Raw genomic sequence first — 17,721 nt, forward strand, 5'->3', positions numbered from 1 at the left:
GACTACACAGAGAAACCTTACCTCAAAACAAAAACAAAAACAAAAACAAAAAGAAAGAAAACAACAAAAACCCAGAAACATGGGCAGGTATGGGGGTACATGCTTATCATCCCAGCACTAGGGAGGCAGGGCAGGAAAGCTCACTAGTTTGAGGTCGGCCTGGACTACATGGTGACTTTGATGCTGGCATTGCTATGTAGCAAGACCTTGTCTCAAAATACAAATAAAACAAAACAAAAAACCAAACTGAATCAAAACCAAAAAAAAACAAAATAAATTCAGCTAAGTTTTAAAACTTGTATTCTCAACCTCCCAGGGGCAAATTTGATCTTGGAGCTGGGTCTTGTGAGAAAAAGGTCTGGCTTTAGGGTTACCAAGCAGGAGAAGGTCAGAGGTCACAGATGCCTCAAAGTTGTAAGAATTTCTGGAAGAGGGTCTGGGGACAGGCTAGCAGGAGGCAGCCAAAGAAGTCCAGAAGTGCCATGTCACTGGAGAGGAAGAACTGTGCCAGCACCAGGGAGGGAGGCAGGGAACTGGCAGCTGGCCGAGCCATACCCCCTTCCCAGCTGGAACCCTTGGGGAGCCAGACACCTGGCTGTCCACGAGACTGGCACAGGACAGCCCTGCCAGCTGCCTAGCCCTGGGAAATGGGGCTTTAGGCACCGCAGGCCCAGGCCCGATAAGGTACTCTCCATTGCCTGGCAGGGTGCTGGCCCAGTGCCCAACCCTTGCTGTGCTAAGGACAGGCCTGGCAGTGACCAGCTTGGTGTCTGTTGCAGGTGTCCGGACTGCATCATGCTGCTCCAGACCCAAAGTGGCGGCTCTCACTGTGGGGACTCTGCTGCTCCTGACAGGCATTGGGGCCGCATCCTGGGCCATTGGTGAGAGCATCTCCCTCTCCCAGCTCCTGAGGTCTCACCTACCCCAAGGGCTGCAACCTGCCTGCTCTCACTTCTCCCTTCTCCACAGTGACCATCCTACTTCGGAGTGACCAGGAGCCGCTGTACCCGGGTGAGTGGAGCAGGCCTGGATCCCTAGGGTGTCCCGGAGGAAAAGCGTGATGGGGAACTCAAAGTATTCTTGGGACTGGTAACTGCGTTTGTACTTGATGCCTGTCATGCTGTTGGAAAAAAAGGATTTTGTCTGTAGCTCAGGCTGGCTTAGAACTCACCCAGGATGGCCTCAGATCTGTGGCAATCCTCCTGCCTCAGCTTCATGGTGATGGGATTACAGGCATGAACCACTGTGCCCAGGTCATAGGCTTTTGTCTAAGTGACTCAATGAACTCCCATCTGAGTACTACGGACCCAACTCTGCTTAGCTTCTGAGGTCTACCTCCCAAGGGTGTGGCCGCTATCCAAGCCATAGACAAGTCACCCATGAGTGTCCTATGCAGATGAAAACATTTTCTTTTTCAACTTTATTTTTGAGAAAAGGTCTCAGGCGGGCCGTTGGCCTCAAACTTACTATGGAGGACCCTGGACCTCTTGATCCTCCTACCTCTGCCTTCCAAGTCCTGGGACTACCAGGTGTGCATCACTACATAGACCTAGCCTGAAATTGAGGCTGAGGAGTTGCTCGGTCAGCAAAGTGCTTGCCTCACAAGCATGAAGACCTGAGTTCAAGTCCCAGAACCCATGTGAGGAAGCAGAGTATAATGGAGCAGGTTTGTAATCCCAGCACTGGGGACAGAGGCAGAGACAGAGGCAGCTCCCTGGGGCTCCAGGCAGTGAGAGATCCTGTCCCCAAACCAAGGTAGACAGTGCTTAGGGAATGTTATCTTCTCCACATACACAAATATACACGTGTACCTGCTGTACACACACACACACACACACACACACACACACACACACACAGGTGCACACATAGAAAGTCTGAAAAAGATTAGAAATTATCAAAGTGCATCACTCCCAAAGAGAGAAAGAGTTAAGTTTTTGCTTATACATTTATTTATACACATACAGCCTCAAAGCCTTTTGAATGTGGGGTTGTTATTCTTCCCTTTTACACAAAGGGAAACTGAGGCTTGACCATGTGATGGTATGCCCTGAACCACAGACCTCCCATCATGATATAAATTGTGATGGACACATGTGTACCATGGGTGTGGTCAAAACTCATTCCAGAGGGGTGGGATGAATTCAGTAGACTCCCCGCTCTGAGGAAATAGCGGCTCTATCTGTCCTTTATACGGATGGCGGCCAGTAAGGATGGAGTCAGAACAGACTTGTGGGCATGACTGCGCATGCAGAAGGAGCAGCCACAGGAACACAGAGGCAGAAACCACAAGCGGAACGAAGGGCTGAGGCTTCCCCCAGTCCACCTCCAACATGCTTGTCTGTGACCCAGGGAAGCAGAAAGGGGCGGTGATGGGGAGGTGGAGCATGCTTTTTCGAAGAAACGAGATTCCAGATTTGAACAGTCACCATGACTGAACTTAGAAACACTGACCCCGAGGCCAGGGCCCAGCCTCGAGGCTTGATGGTATTGGCTCATTCAGTCCTGCGAGAGCACGTTTTCCTGTAGAGTGAAGGGCATAGACACAGGCCGAGGCTCAGCATGGTAGCATACAGCTCCCCATGCTTAGGAGAATGAGGCAGGAGGATTGTGAGTTTGAGGCTAGCCTAGGCTACACAGTGAGACTCTGGCAGTCAGGTGGTAGTCGTGTGTAACTCCAGCTCAGTTATTTGTCCAGTAACTGCTGAAGTCATTGCCATAGTGAAAGCTTGCACACCCCAGGCCTGGCTGCAGCCTAAGGCTACCATCATCCCAGTGTTTTGCATATGGGGGAAACTGAGGCTCTGTGAAGCAGATTGCCTTCCCTAAGCCCACAGGTCAATAAGTGACAGAGCAATAGACCAGCAGGCCCTGCTGCTCCCCATGGCACCAGGATGGGATCCCAACCCTAAAGACTCAGGATCTGGCCCTGTCTCACTGGCAGTTTACCTTGGCTTGTGGATCTGTCTCTCTGGACTCAGGGCTTCCCTTTGGTCCCTAAATACCCGATTCCTCCAGCATCATCACCACCTTCACCTTCGCCTCCTCCTCCTTCACAGTACTGATGTGAGAACTCAGGGACTTACACATGCTTAACTGCTTAGCAAGGGTAGAACCACGCCCCAGCCCCTCACTGGGGGATTCTAGGCAGGGGCTCTACCACTGAGTCACACCCCCAGCCCCTCACTGGGGGACTCTAGGCAGGGGCTCTACCACTGAGTCACACCCCAGCCCCTCACTGGGGGACTCTAGGCAAGCATACTACTGCTGAGCGACAGCCCCCACCCTTTTTGACTTTTCTTTTTGAAATAGAATTTTTGCTAAGTTGATCAGGCTGATCTTGAACTATCCTTAAACCTGGACTTCTCGTGTCTTAGCTTCCTGAGTAGTTGGGATCACAGGCTGCATCCCCAGGTGCTCCACTGTCCTCTTGCCAAGGCAAAACTCACCAGCGCCCGCCTGGAGCTGGGGTTCCCTTCCATCATTTCTGAGCTGTGGCCTTCTGAGAGCTTCTACTTCCTCATCTGGGATGTGGGGTGAGCAGAGCCAAGTGGGAAAAGAGGAGATAGTTGTCCGCCATGTCTATGCAGGGCTCAGCTTTTAGGCATCTCCTCCTCACCCTTCCTTGAGCAAGCCCTTCCTAAAGCTCACACTGCATACCTTCCCCACCCCATGGCCATCCAGCTGTCATAATGGAACCCTCACACTGACAGTTTATGAGCATTCCAGGGAGGCAGAGATGTTTTGTTTATGGGTCAGGCTGTCTGTGGCATGTAGTAGGTGCTCAGGAAATCTCTCTTTTAAGAATAAGTGTGAGAAGAGTTGGAGTTAAGCATACTTGTAATCCTAGCACTCGAGAGGCTGAGGCAAAATGACTGAAAGTCTGAGGCTAGCCTGGGCTACATAGCAAGACCCTGTCTTAGAAAACCAAAAAAAAAAAAAAAAAAAAAAACAAAAAAAAAACAAAAAAAAAAAAAAAAAAAAAAAAAAACGCAAAGACAAATTGAAGGGCCAACTAGCCAAGGAAGAAAGACACGGATCGTGACTCAGCGAGGGCTCCGGCCAGTGCCTGCGCCCTGTGAGTAGCACTTCCTAGAACACTGAGATAGACACAGACAAGGAAACACGACCTTGACTATAGTCTCACTTTATTTTGCTCTGGGATCTTCACACCTCTAAATATATCTAGCAGTTTGGTAAGCACACCTGGTGATGTACAGCACACCAGAAGAAACACTTGTAAAGTAACAAACAACAGCCCAGAAGGGGGCTTTAAAACGAACGCCCTGTGGGTGCACAGCCGTGACGGACAGCCACTCAGAAGGCTGAAGCAAGAGAGTCGAAAGTTCCAGAACCATCTGGGCTACCAAATGAGACCTTGTCTTCCTAAAACCAGAACTAGACAAAAAAGAACGCATTTGATATTCCCCATCCCCTATCTCCAGGGTCTTCCCGATGCACATTCATTAAAAATCACACACACACACACACACACACACACACACACACACACACACACACACGCAGACGCCCATGTGGTCGGAAATACCTTGGGCAGTTAGCATGGTGCCTCCTGACTCCCAAGTTGCTGCTCTTGTCTTGATCCTGGGAGTCGGGGGATGGTAGGCACCACTCAGTGGGAGCTGTCAGCCAGTCTTGATGAAGGCCAGAGACGAAGGCCATATTTAGAGCCTGCTGCTCCAGCAGCTTTAGTCTTGCTGTGGATGAGCATGTGCTGGGCAGAGGAAGGCAAGGATTCTTCGGAGACCCAAGCGAGGGGCAGAGAATGTGGAAGCCAGAGGGCACTCTGAGGTCGAATCCTGGTTGGCTGATTGTTAGCCTGTCTGCTCTGAACAAGTGTATCCTTTGATGTTCAATGCGCCATCTGTGAGATGTGCACATAAGTTATTAATTTTTTTTATTGGTGCTGGGAATTGGACCAAAAGCCTTAATCATGCAGGCAGGGGCTCTACCACTGAGCCACACCCTAGCCCCTCACTGGGGGATTCTAGGCAGGGGCTCTACCACTGAGCCACACCCCAGCCCCTCACTGGGGGATTCTAGGCAGGGGCTCTACCACTGAGCCACACCCCAGCTCCTCACTGGAGGAATCTAGGCAAGGGCTCTACCACTGAGCAAGGATGACACCAGCCCTTTTTTTACATTTTATTTGAGACTCTTTTCCCAAAGTTACTTAGGCTGACCTTGAACTCACTCAATTGTCCAGGCAGGCTTTAGACTTTGATCCGTTAGCCTCAGGTTCCTAAGTAGGTTAGATGACAGTCCTGTCCCACTGGGTTTAGGTCTCTGCCTACAAAATATTCCCAGAATCCAGCTCTAGTCCCTGTGCTGCCCCCTGCTGGCCTAGCCTCTGTCCCGGTCACACTGAGTCATAGTCTGGGTGCCACTTCCTGCCCTATAGTGTGCACCCACTGAGTGAGGTCAGTGTGTGAGCCCTTACCCCCAGCTCTGAGTCCTGGCCCGGCTGGCTGCATGTTGGTCCAGCTGCAAGCTAACTCTGCCATCCTCTCTCTGCCTCCTGGCTGTTCCTCACCCAGCTCCCCACCTTGCCTTCAGATCTCTGCTTTCTGTTCTTCAGTTCCTCTGGCCTACTTCTCGGCCCCTCTCGGATCTCAGCCTCTTTCTCACCTCCTTCGTCTACTTCTCATCGCTCATGTGGCACCTTCCCACCAAAGCTGGCCTTGCCTGCCCACTTACAGCAAGTGCAACTCCACCCCCACACCCCAGATCCCCAGTCCTTCTGTAACCCTTGCCTTGTCTCTGCGGCCCCTTCTGCTGTGACACAGGACACGTTTCCGTTATTTGTCCTGCTGGTTATCTGTCTGCTCTCCTGGGCTTTGCACTGCATACAGGAAGAAATTTTGTGTGATTTATCTACAGTCTAAAATAATAACCAGCATGTTCAAAGTATGTGGTAAATACAAGGAAACACCCCTAAGGGGTTTGACCTGACTCAGGTGTGAAGAAGGCTTCTCTGACCTTATGAGGACAGATGGAGGACCAAGGAGTATTGGCCACACAGACTGCCCCAGCCACCCTCAGACAGAACCAGTGCTGTGAGGCAGCCTTCTGAGGTAGCCCTGCCCTGCATTATGCCACCCCTCCCCCTCCCCCTTCCCCTCTCGCTCTTTCCCATTTTCTCTCTCCCTCCATTTCATCTTTCATTCCGTCCTGAGACATAATATAGCCCTGATTGACCTCAGACCCACAACCCTCCTGCCTCAGCCCCCCAAGTGCTGGTACAGCAGGCGTTTTCATGCCTGACTCTGGTCGGCCATTAATGATGTATTGGCTGGGTGACTTTTGTTCGGGTTTTTGAAACAAGGTCTTCTAATGCTGTAGCCCTGGCTGGCCTGGAATTTAATATGTAGTCCACACTAGCCTCAAACTTGTGACAACTCTCCTGCCTCGGCCTCCTGAGTGTTGGGATGGTAAGTGGAAGCCATCCACCAAGCTAAGGCGACTCTGGGATCACCAAGTCCATCTCCCAGATTTTACTTGGCCAATAGAAGAGGCTTGGTTCTCCTCCTCTTCCTCCTCTCCTCCTCCCCTATTTATTTTATTACTATTATTTTACTGTTTGTTTGAGACAGGGTCTCTCTACCAAGCCCTGGCTGTCCTAAAAGTCTCTCTACAGACCAGGCTGGCCTCCAACTCACAGAAATACGCCAGTCTCTGCCTCCTGAGTGCAGAGATTAAAGGCAAGCGCCACCACACCCGGTTAACTCACGATCCTCCTGCCAACGCCTCCCTCCTTCAGCAAATTCCAGGCTCATGCGCCACCACAACTGGCCCCTCTCCCCACTTTGGTAGGTAGTTCAGACTGGTCTTGAACTCATGATCTTGTAGTCTTTACCTTCTGCAGGTTAGAATCAAAGGCACCTGCCCCGGTTCCTCCTGCTGCTAGGCCCCTTCTCATCTTCCTTTTCTCCATGTTACCCTTACATAAATGTTTTAGTAACCTGGTAAGTTAGTCTAGGGTTTCCGACCCCTTCTGGCGGTTCCCCAAGCCTGCCTGAATCTGGGCTTGTTCATCCACAGTGAATACCCTGTGCAGGCTCACTCTCTCTCATCTGCTTTCTCCCTAAGTCAAATGAAATCATTTCCCTGGTTCCTGGTGTCCTAGGTTTCCAGCAGCTTGGGTATCCCATCAGGGAGAGAGACCCACTAGTGAAGTCCCTCCTAGTAGCGGGTGCAGATGAAGCCCCGGGCGACGAGGGGCACAGGATCAGAGCTCTCAGGACCTCAGGCGGTCAGAGAAGCCGATGGTGGGCCACTGTGGGACCCAGGCCTGGCCCTGTCGCCCTGCAGTGCAGGTCAGCCCCGGGGACTCACGGCTTGCGGTGTTCGACAAGACGGAGGGGACCTGGAGGCTGCTGTGTTCCTCACGCTCCAACGCCAGGGTGGCGGGGCTCAGCTGTGAGGAGATGGGCTTCCTCAGGTACCCGGGTGGCCCTCGAGGGAGGAGAAGGCATGGAATGGGCGGGAGGTGGACCTGACCCGAGCCGGTGCAGGGCCCTGACGCACTCGGAGCTGGATGTGCGAACCGCGGGCGCCAATGGCACGTCGGGCTTCTTCTGCGTGGACGAGGGCGGCCTACCGACGGCTCAGAGGTTGTTGGATGTCATCTCTGTGTGGTGAGCAGGGCAGCTGCGGGTGGCACTGGACCCCTGGCCTCCAAATATCATCCTAACTGGTCGCTTGGCTCGTCTCTCTGTCTCCACCCTTGTCCTCTATCTTCCCAGCGACTGCCCTAGAGGCCGATTCCTGACTGCCATCTGCCAAGGTGAGGCACGGGTCTCAAATGAGGTACACAGGCCAGGACTGGGGCCTGGGACCCCAGGGTGGAATATGCCCTCACAAACTGCCCAGGATCTCCACATGCCCACGGTTGGGGAGGGCCCTGTTCCCACAAACTACTGGGGCAGGGCTGTGTCTCCTCCCACGCCCGGCTCTAGACTATGCTCTGCAACCCAGATTCCTCCCATTTTGAGCCTTCCTTGTCTCCTCCCCACAGACTGTGGCCGCAGAAAACTGCCGGTGGATCGCATCGTGGGTGGCCAGGACAGCAGCCTGGGAAGGTGGCCATGGCAGGTCAGCCTGCGTTACGATGGGACCCACCTCTGTGGGGGATCCCTGCTGTCCGGGGACTGGGTGCTGACGGCTGCACATTGCTTTCCAGAGTGAGTGTTCCCCACAGTCCCACCAGGGGTGGGGCAGGAGAGAGGTGTGCAGAGGCCGGGCCCAGGGACTTGTCCCTTTTGTTCCGGCAGGCGTAACCGGGTCCTGTCCAGATGGCGAGTATTTGCTGGTGCTGTGACCCGGACCTCACCCCATGGCATGCAACTGGGGGTTAAGGCTGTAATCTACCATGGGGGCTACCTTCCCTTTCGAGACCCTACTATTGAGGAGAACAGCAATGACATCGCCCTGGTCCACCTCTCCAGCCCCCTGCCTCTCACAGGTAAGCCTGGAGGCCCAGCCTCAGGTAAGGGACTCCAGAGACTCAGGGAACAAAGAAGGGGACTGTGAAGCAAAGTATATCCATCTTCAGGTTTCCATGATTATAATGGATCCCTCATGAGGGAGCACAAACTGAGCATTAGCCATGAATGCTAGAGAGCCACACACGACCACCTGAGCCTCCACATAGGAGTCAGTCACTGGGACCCAGTGATTCCTTTCCTACACAGAAGGGGGATACAGATGGTCACACGGAGAGAACCAGTGCAGAGATGCTCTTAATAGGCCCATTCAGTCATAGTAATCTGGGCGTGAAGGCATATGCCTGGAATCCCAGCACTCAGGAGCAGGAGACAGGAGGATCGAGTTCAAGGCTAGCCTTGGCCACATAATGAGTTTGAGGCTAGCCTAGGCTGCATAAGACACTCTAGTAATAAATAAACAGCTGATAAATAAATGAATAGCTCACCCAGGTAGAAGGGGTGGAGATGTTGCAAACAGGTAAAGAATCTGGGGTTTCTTTGGGGGAGACGAAGTATTCTAAAGTGGAACATGGTGGCAGTTGTACTAAGCTGGGAATATGCCAAAGCCATCAACTCATACACACTTTGACATGTTGTGAAGCCCAGTAACGGTCAGTAAGGCTATGCCCTCCAAACACCATGCAGCAAACACCATGCAGAATTAAAATGTAGGGAGAGGGGCTAGAGCGATGTCTCAGTGGTTAAGAGCGTTTGCTATTCTTACAGAGGGCCCTCGTTCAGTTCCTAGCACCCACTGCCAGCCTCTCACAACTGTCTCTAATTCCAGGGGATCCGACACCCTTTTCTGAACTCCACCAGCGCATGCGTGCACACACACACACACACACACACACACACACGCATGCACAAATATAAAACTTAAAAATAAGTATGGAGACCTGGGCAGCAGTGGTGCACACCTTTAATCCCAGCGCTCAGGAGGCAGAGCCAGGCAGATCTCTGTGAGTTCGAGGCCAGCCTGGTCTACAGAGCGAGATCCAGGACAGGTACCAAAATTACACAGAGAAACCCTGTCTTGGAAAAAAAAAAAAAAAAAAAAAAGTATGAAGAAGCAGCTGGTGTGGCACATGCCTGTCATCTGACCACTGAGACTGAGGAAGAAAGACTGTGAGTCTGAGGCCAGCCTGGACTGTGTTGAGAGACCCTCTCTCAAAATGCCCCAAATAAATAACCACTTAAATAACAGTATATAAATAAGAACAGTGGCATGCTGAACTTACATGCAGCTGTGTGCTGCATAAAATCATTTTAGTCACAGACAGAGCATCTCTATGACCGTGGTCCTATGAGATAAGATGGCCTCGTGACATCAGAGCCATCTTAATTTGCATGAAGGAGCCTCTTAGGATCTGCACACAATGGCAAAATCATCTGAGGACACGTTTCTCGGAGTGTTTGCTTGTTGCTAAGTGACTGTGTGCTTTCCTCGGCCTTGGTGTGCCCCAAGTCTGGGCTCACTTCATTCTCCCACAGTCCTCCAGGGTGGCCTCTCTATTGCTGTTTATACTTATTAGTCTTATAAACACTTCCTGTTTGCAACACCACATCCATTTCTTACCACAGTTTCTGCAGAGAAATTATTTCATGTGTATGCTGTGTTTTCAGTACGGGCATCGACCCCAGGACCTCGTATACTGTAGGCAAGCGCTCCACCACTGTAACCCCAGCTTGGGGCATGATCGTTGTTTGCATTTTGTACCGAGGTGCTGAAGCAGAGGGAGGCTGAGCTGACGTCATGGCAACAGTGAGGGCTGCCAGGACTGTTGGCATGTGCTGTGCACTGCACAAGGCTACTCTTCCTAGGGAAGCCAATGCCATTGGAGGCCTGTGTGTTTATTATGATGGTTTTCTGACAGGTAGAAGCCAAGGGTCTCAAGGGCAGGGTGTGTTTTCCGTTTCCTGCCTCTGAGCTGCTTATAGTCCCGAGGCCATGGTTAAGAGCCCAAGCTTGGGGAACTGAGCTAACTTTGGCTCCGGTTCTGATTATTCCATTGGCTTCTATGAAACGTGGGACAGGTGACTTGGCCTCCTGTCCCTCCTGAGGCAAAGGTCAGTCTCAGCTCCCTGGGGTGACTGGGGATGAAAGGAAAAGATCTGGGAAAGTGGCACATACACTGGATGATGAAGGTTCCATTGTGGTAGTGATAGGGTGCACTGCCGTTGTGTGGAGGCTGAGGTGCCTGTATAGCTGCGTCCCACAAGGGACAGACTGACTAGCAGAGACTGGACTGGTATGTTTTTTCTCACAGAATACATCCAGCCGGTGTGTCTCCCTGCTGCGGGACAGGCCCTGGTGGATGGCAAGGTCTGTACTGTGACTGGCTGGGGCAACACACAGTTCTATGGTAAGTTCCAGGTCCTAAGGCCAGCCACACCATTAGGAGGGGATTGAAGCTGGTTGGGGGGGGAGGGACTAGGTGGACCTCAGAGGGACCCCAAGGCCATGGGGTGGGCACCAGCAGGGGAGGGTGTGTTTCCAATTCTGGCCACCTTACCCACATCTCCTCAGGCCAGCAGGCTGTGGTGCTCCAAGAGGCCCGGGTCCCCATCATAAGCAACGAGGTCTGCAACAGCCCTGACTTCTATGGGAATCAGATCAAACCCAAGATGTTCTGTGCTGGTTATCCTGAGGGTGGCATTGATGCTTGCCAGGTGAGGGACACAGGGGGGCAGCCCTCTAGGCCCAGCATTACAGAAAAGGGACCAGGGTAGTAGGAATGGGGCTCCCCACTGGAGCCACGGTGGCCTCCAGCCAGGTGTCCCATCCCGCCCACCAGGGTGACAGTGGCGGCCCCTTTGTGTGTGAGGACAGCATCTCTGGGACGTCAAGATGGCGGCTATGTGGCATTGTAAGCTGGGGTACAGGCTGCGCTTTGGCCCAGAAGCCAGGAGTGTACACCAAAGTCATTGACTTCCGGGAGTGGATCTTCCAGGCCATAAAGGTGAGTTGGTATAGGGCGGGACTGTCTGGGACTCTGCTAAGGAAGGTGGGAGTTTGGAGGAAGCCTGTGTTTGGGCCTACCAGAGGGCACTCTAGAGCCCAGGTAGGTTCCCATAGGCTTCTGGGAAGGGGCAGTAGTTGAGTGTTGTGAGAAGTCTCTGAGACCTTGGGAGCCATGGCTCTTTCCCTAGACTCACTCCGAAGCCAGTGGCATGGTGGCTCAGCCCTGACCCAGCCTCACCTCGCTGCTCTGCGCTGCACTTGCCTCCAGAGCTGGAGTTGGTTGACGCCTCCAGCCCCGCGTGGTAGGCTCCACACGGGGCCTCACACAGAGCAGTTTTCTTCACAGACCCAGTCCACAGGTCCGAGGACTCTCTTCCACAGTGGCCGGCCCACTCAGCCTTGGGGTCACTCAGCCTCAACCTCCCACCCCATGTATATATATTACTCTGTTCTCTGGGGGTTGCTTTCCAGGTACCCCCGTGGGAATACTCTTTAAATAATAAAGGTGGTTTTGATTAACGGGTCTCTGAGTTTACACACTTGAGCAGCGATGTGGACACTGACAGCAGAGAGGGCTGAAGGCCTGTCACGGCTGGATTGGGACCCCAGTTCCCACCATGGTGGCTCACTCCTGTAATTCCAACACTTGGGACGACTGTCACAAGGTAAAGGCTCTTCTGGGCTACAGAGTGAGTTCCAGGCCAGCCTTGGCTACAGAGTGAGTTCCAGGCCAGCCTTGGCTACAGAGTGAGTTCCAGGCCAGCCTTGGCTACAGAGTGAGTTCCAGGCCAGCCTTGGCTACAGAGTGAGTTCCAGGCCAGCCTTGGCTACAGAGTGAGTTCCAGGCCAGCCTTGGCTACAGAGTGAGACCCTATCTCAAAAAATAAAAAGGAGGGAGAGGTGGGGGAGGGTTTAAAACACCCAGGAGACTCTGACTTTAGGCATTGCTCAATCCAGCAACTCTCAAATCTCTGTTACTCCGTGTCAGCTTCATCTCCAAGCAGGCTTTCCCACAACCAGAAGAAATGCACCCCATTTCTATGTAAGTAAGGATATGTGCTGGGGACCAGATTCAGGATGCCTGAGGGTGGAGGTGGGGGGTGGGGCTGCTCCTTTCATGAGAACACCAGAAAGGGGGAAAAATCCTAAGGAGGCCCAGCTTTCGGTGGTCAGTCGGGTCACGTGATCTGGTTGGACTATCTTGCACCTGAAATGCAGCTGCCTGGGGATGGGAGCCGGGTCTTCAGGAACCACATGAGCTGCTTGTAGGAGACTCTTCAAAAGAAAATGAAGAGCCGTTTCCAGAAAAAAGTGGACATCAGTGTCCCAGGAACAATAACTACATCTGCTTTGGGGCAATAGAAAACAAAACCTTGTGCGCCAGGGAGGGAGTGAGTGACATGCCTTTTGAGAGCAGCGTGAAGACCCGCCCTCTGCACCCCTTCCTGCTTTGGGGTTGGGTCCAGGGCACCAGCTTCTCTTGGTGCAGGATCTGCAGACTGCGGTGGCAGCGCAGGTGGCCACCAGAGGGAGCTGCTGCCCCGGCGCCGGAGAACTTAAGGCTCTTCAGGCTTAAGCCGAAAAGGGGCACTCGGCTCACCGGCAGCAAAAGTGCTCAATGGAGACTGTTTCTCAAGATTTTTTAAAAATTCTAAGTTTATTTTTGCTGGTTTCTTTCTTTCTTTCTTTCTTTTCTTTTTCTTTTCTTTTCTTTTTTTTTTTTTTTTTTTGAGACAGAATCTCACTATGTAGTCTTGGCTATCCTGGAATTCTCTATGAAGATCAAGCTAGCTTTGAACTCACAGAGGTGCACCTGTCTCTGCCTCCCAAGTGCTGGGATTAAGGGCCTTGCCACTGCATTCAGCCTTTTTTGGGGGGTGGGTAGGGGTGTATTTTAGAAGCCTGAAACCTCCCCAGGAGCATAATGCCCTGTGGAGGGTCTGAACAGATATATTGGAGGAAGGAGTATGTTTGTGCAGAGGGCACAGTGGAGAGAGCCTAGAGCATGGCCCTGCCTGAGAGGAGGACATGTGGCCATATTCTAGGGGATCTAGTAGAGATCTGGACATGTATTTATTTATTGCTGTAACAAGACACCCAAGGGTGGTTATTAAGAAATGATGTTTAAGGGCTTGGAGAGATGGCTCAGTGGTAAGAGTGAATGATGTTCTTCCAAAGGTCCTGAGTTCAGTTCCCAACACTCACGTTGGGCTGCTCACAACCACCTGTAACTCCAGCTCCAGGGGATCTGGCATCCTCTTCTGGCTTCCAAGAGCATCTGCACATATGTGCACACACACACACACACACACACACACACACACACACACGTAGCTTGAGTTTTCCTGCCTGGCCCACAGTCAGGACAAATCTCTGTCACCCGCCAGTCCCACAGCCACTCAGACCCAACCAAGCAAACACAGAGACTTATATTGGTTACAAACTGTATGGCCGTGGCAGGCTTCTTGCTAACTGTTCTTATATCTTAAATTAATCCATTTTCATTAATCTATACCTTGCCACATGGCTTGTGGCTTACCAGCATCTTCACATGCTGTTTGTCATCTTGGAGGCTGGCAGTGTCTCTCTGACTCAGCCTTCCACTTCCCAGCTTTATTCTCCTCCTTGTCCCGCCTACACTTCCTGCCTAGCCAATGGCCAATCAGTGTTTTATTTATTGACTAATCAGCAACACATTTGCCATACAGAACATCCCACAGCACACACACACACACTTTAAAAAAAAAAAAAACAAAAAAAAAAAACAAAAACAAAAACAAAAAAACAAAAAAAAAAGCAATTTTTAAGAGGTGTAAACTGATCCGGGCAGTGGTGATGCACGCCTTTAATCCCAGCACTCAGGAGGCAGAGGCAGGCCGATCTCTGTAAGTTCGAGGCCAGCCTGGGCTACAGAGCTAATTCCAGCTATTATGCAGAGAAACCCTGTCTCAAAAAACAAACAACAAAAGAAACAAAAAATAAAATTTTTTTTAAAAAAAAAAGAGGTATAAGCTGGGAAGGGTGGTGTATACCTGTAATCCCAGCACTCAGGAAACTGAAGTAGGAGGATCATGAATTGGAGGCCAGCCTGGGCTACACAGAGAGAACCTGTCCCAGAATAAGAGGTAGGGTGTTTTCCTACAGCACACAGTTTGAGAAGCTGGAAGTCCAAGAGTGGCGCAGCTCACGGGCACCCGTGGCATCCAGTAATGCTGTGGAAAGGCCCTGGGGAAAAGATCACCGGAGGAGACTGCAAGCAGAGAACGGGCAGGGGCTAGCCTTGCCCTTCTGGAATAATCACTCCTGGGCCCCACCAGTGCTTAGTGATTCCTCTTGTACTGGTAGTTCTATGCCAATTTCACACAGGTCAGGGCCATTTGGGATGTGGGAACTTTAAGAAAACGCCTCCATCATTTTCTTGATTGAGGACTGATGTGGGAGAGCCCAGCCTACTGTGGGCAGTGCCACCCCTGGACAGGTGGGCCTGGCTGCTATAAGAACATAGGTTGGGCAAGGCATGCAGAGCAAGGTAGTAAGCAGCATCGCTCCGTGGCCTGTTTCAGTTCCTGCCTCCAGGTGCCTGCCCTGACTTCCCTCAGTGACAGAGTGTGAGCTGGAAGTTGTAAGCTGAAATGAACCCTTTCCTCCCTAGGTCGCTTTTGGTCATGCTGTTCTATCAATCACACACATCAATAGGAACCTTAACTAAGACGCCTTCCTTCCAAGCACCAGCACCCCAAAACCCTTGCTCTAGGCCCTTGATGACCAAGCTTCCAAGGGGCCACAAAGGGGCTCACCAGATGTAAACTACGGAGGAACACCAGGGCCAGTGCTGTGTGGCAGAGGGTATAAGTCGGGGCCCTTCACACTGGGTACCCGACATCTCTATTGCCATGAGACCCTAATGCCCTCAACTGGCGGGGGAGGGTTCCCAGTCTTGGCTTTTCAGCCTCCAGAAAACTTTCTCTCTCTTCACCCCTGTGTTCACATTGTTTAAAAAACAGGAAGGCCAGGGTCCCATGTAGCCCAGGCTAGCTCAAACTCACTATGTAGCTGAGGATGACCTTAAGCCCTGATCCTCCTGTCTCAGCCTCTTGGGTGTTGGAATGATGGAAATAAAGCCACCCCTGCCCTTTCTGCTGAGACAGCATCTCTCTGCACATGTGACAGCCACTCTTCTCACTGACATGACAGAACTCCTGATGTAACTGAAGGGAAGGTTTATGCTGCCTTTATGGTTTTTTGGGGGACACAGCCCATCATGGTGGGGAGGGCATAGAGGCTGGGTCAGTCAGTCACAGTGGTGGAAGCCTGAACCCAAAGTGCTTCACATCTTGCTGGGTCAGGACGAGCAGAGAGAACCAAACCGGAAGCAGAGCCCAGCAGTAACCGTCACCCCCACCCGCCACCCCGGGTGAACTCTGTCCTCCAGCTAGGCTTCCTACCCCAATGTCCCATAGCTTCTGGGACCAGCACCACTAGCTGGGAACCATGAATTCAGATGCAGGAGACTGGGGGGGGGACGGGGACGACACATTTGAGATTCAAATCATGGCTGTAGCCCAGGCTGGCCTAGAACAAACCATCCTCCTGCCTGGGGCTCCTGGGCTTACAGGCCGGCACCTCCACATCCGGCTTTACTCTTCTCTTGGCCTACAGAACTCTGCACTTAGCTGCAACAGCGAGCTCTGTGCGTGAGAATGCTGGCAGCCAAGCAGGGAGTAACGTGCAGTCTCTTTCTCACGCCAGCTCCTACTCAAGTGCAAACACTGCCATGATTAATTCGCTGCCATGAGGGCTGTGAAGGCCATTAATTTTACATTCAGAGTAATTGTGGGGAAGGTTCAAACAGTGGTGTGCGTAGGGAGATGAATCTTTGGTTTCTGCATGAAAAGCAATGTTATTACAATAATGCAAGTTCCTCGAGGAGCTCCTGTTCTGCCCTATGGCTGCAAAACAAACCGCCCAAACCTAGCAGGGGTAACAACCCTCTGTTAGGCTCACTGGATCCATGGCACGCAAGGCTGGCCAGGCATAGCTGTGTCTGCTCCATGATGTGCTGTGCTTGGCCAGCAACGGAAAGGACGGAAGGACGTGGTGAGTGAGGGACTATGGAGGCTTCTTGGCCCGTAACCTGTGTCTAGGCCGGAAGGCTGGCCTCCACTGGGACCACTAGCTCATCTTCTGAGTGGCTTGAGGTCTCTCCCATCATGGCTTCCTCGGGACATTTGCACTTCTTAAAAGCGAGTTCAGGGCTCCAGGGTGAGTATTTCAGAAGTGTCTGCCTTTTCTAACCTTGTTTTTGATTCATTGTTCTTGTTTGTTTGTTTGTTTTGAGATAAGGTTTCTCTGTATAGCCCTGGCTGTCCTGGAACTCACTCTGTAGACCAAGCTGGCCTTGAACTCAGAGATTTGCCTACCTCTGCCTCTCGAGTGCTGGGATTAAAGGCACCCAGCCTTGTTTTTGCTTTTCGGTCAGTCAGTGCTATTGTCAATCTGTCTGAACTCTAGGGGGCAGGGACAAATACTCTGTCTTTCAGTAGGGAAGACATCAGAGTTGGGGGCCATTGTTTTAGAACAGCTGTTGGATCCAGTTGGCAGCTAACAGAGCAGAGAAATGGGCTCTCTTTAAAGAATCCACTCACTGTCAAGTGCAAGGCTCTGGGTTCAATTCCCTGTAGAAGTAACCATCTTATTAAATAAGAAACACAGACCCAATGCAAAGATGAAAGCCCAAGAGGTCAGAACTAAGAGCCTTACCCTTCACTGCTGCAGCTATCCTCTTCAGCCAAGAGACCTACTTCCTGTGTGTGTGTCTTTATATAGACTTTCTGTTCTGCCTTCTCATTGGTTGTAAACCCAACCACATGACTGCCTCGTCACTGCCTGTCTGTACAGACCTCCAGGTCTTCTATGGTTGATATTGAGATTAAAGGTGTGTGTCTCCATGCTGGCTGTATCCTTGAATACACAGAGATTCGCCTAGCTCTGCCTCCCAAGAGCTGGGTCTAAAGGTGTGAGCCACCACCGCCCAGTTTCTGCTATGACTTGCTATAGCTCTGAGCCCCAGGCAACTTTATTTATTAACATACAAATAAAATCACATTTCAGTACAAATAAAATATCACCATAATTCCCAGTACCAAACCAAACCAAACCAAGGACCTGGACCTGTGAGAAGACAGCCCAGCAGGGAGAGGGGCTTGCTGCCAAGCCTGGTGACTGGTGTTTGATCCCCAGGACTCATGA

At 51.7% G+C, this 17,721-nt stretch overlaps 1 protein-coding gene across 1 annotated transcript; it reads left to right on the forward strand.

Annotated features, from left to right (window-relative positions):
* The first annotated feature begins 79 nt into the window (after positions 1-79).
* Positions 80-11,975, forward strand: Hpn (hepsin). Its single transcript, XM_059278205.1, has 12 exons — positions 80-87; positions 706-881; positions 970-1,011; positions 7,333-7,462; positions 7,536-7,658; positions 7,767-7,807; positions 8,039-8,204; positions 8,295-8,485; positions 10,778-10,873; positions 11,038-11,180; positions 11,306-11,470; positions 11,661-11,975. The coding sequence occupies exons 1-12, from the start codon at positions 80-82 to the stop codon at positions 11,697-11,699; spliced, it is 1,320 nt and encodes a 439-aa protein (XP_059134188.1). The 3' UTR covers positions 11,700-11,975.
* The last annotated feature ends 5,746 nt before the right edge of the window (positions 11,976-17,721 follow it).

This window comes from Peromyscus eremicus, chromosome 1 (assembly GCF_949786415.1).
Source record: "Peromyscus eremicus chromosome 1, PerEre_H2_v1, whole genome shotgun sequence".
NCBI lineage: Eukaryota > Metazoa > Chordata > Mammalia > Rodentia > Cricetidae > Peromyscus > Peromyscus eremicus.

Coding starts and splice junctions, on each gene's coding strand:
- Hpn (XM_059278205.1), top strand. Junction 8,486..10,777: donor CAGCCCCCTGCCTCTCACAG/GTAAGCCTGGAG, acceptor TTTTTCTCACAG/AATACATCCAGCCGGTGTGT. Junction 11,471..11,660: donor GGATCTTCCAGGCCATAAAG/GTGAGTTGGTAT, acceptor CTCTTTCCCTAG/ACTCACTCCGAAGCCAGTGG.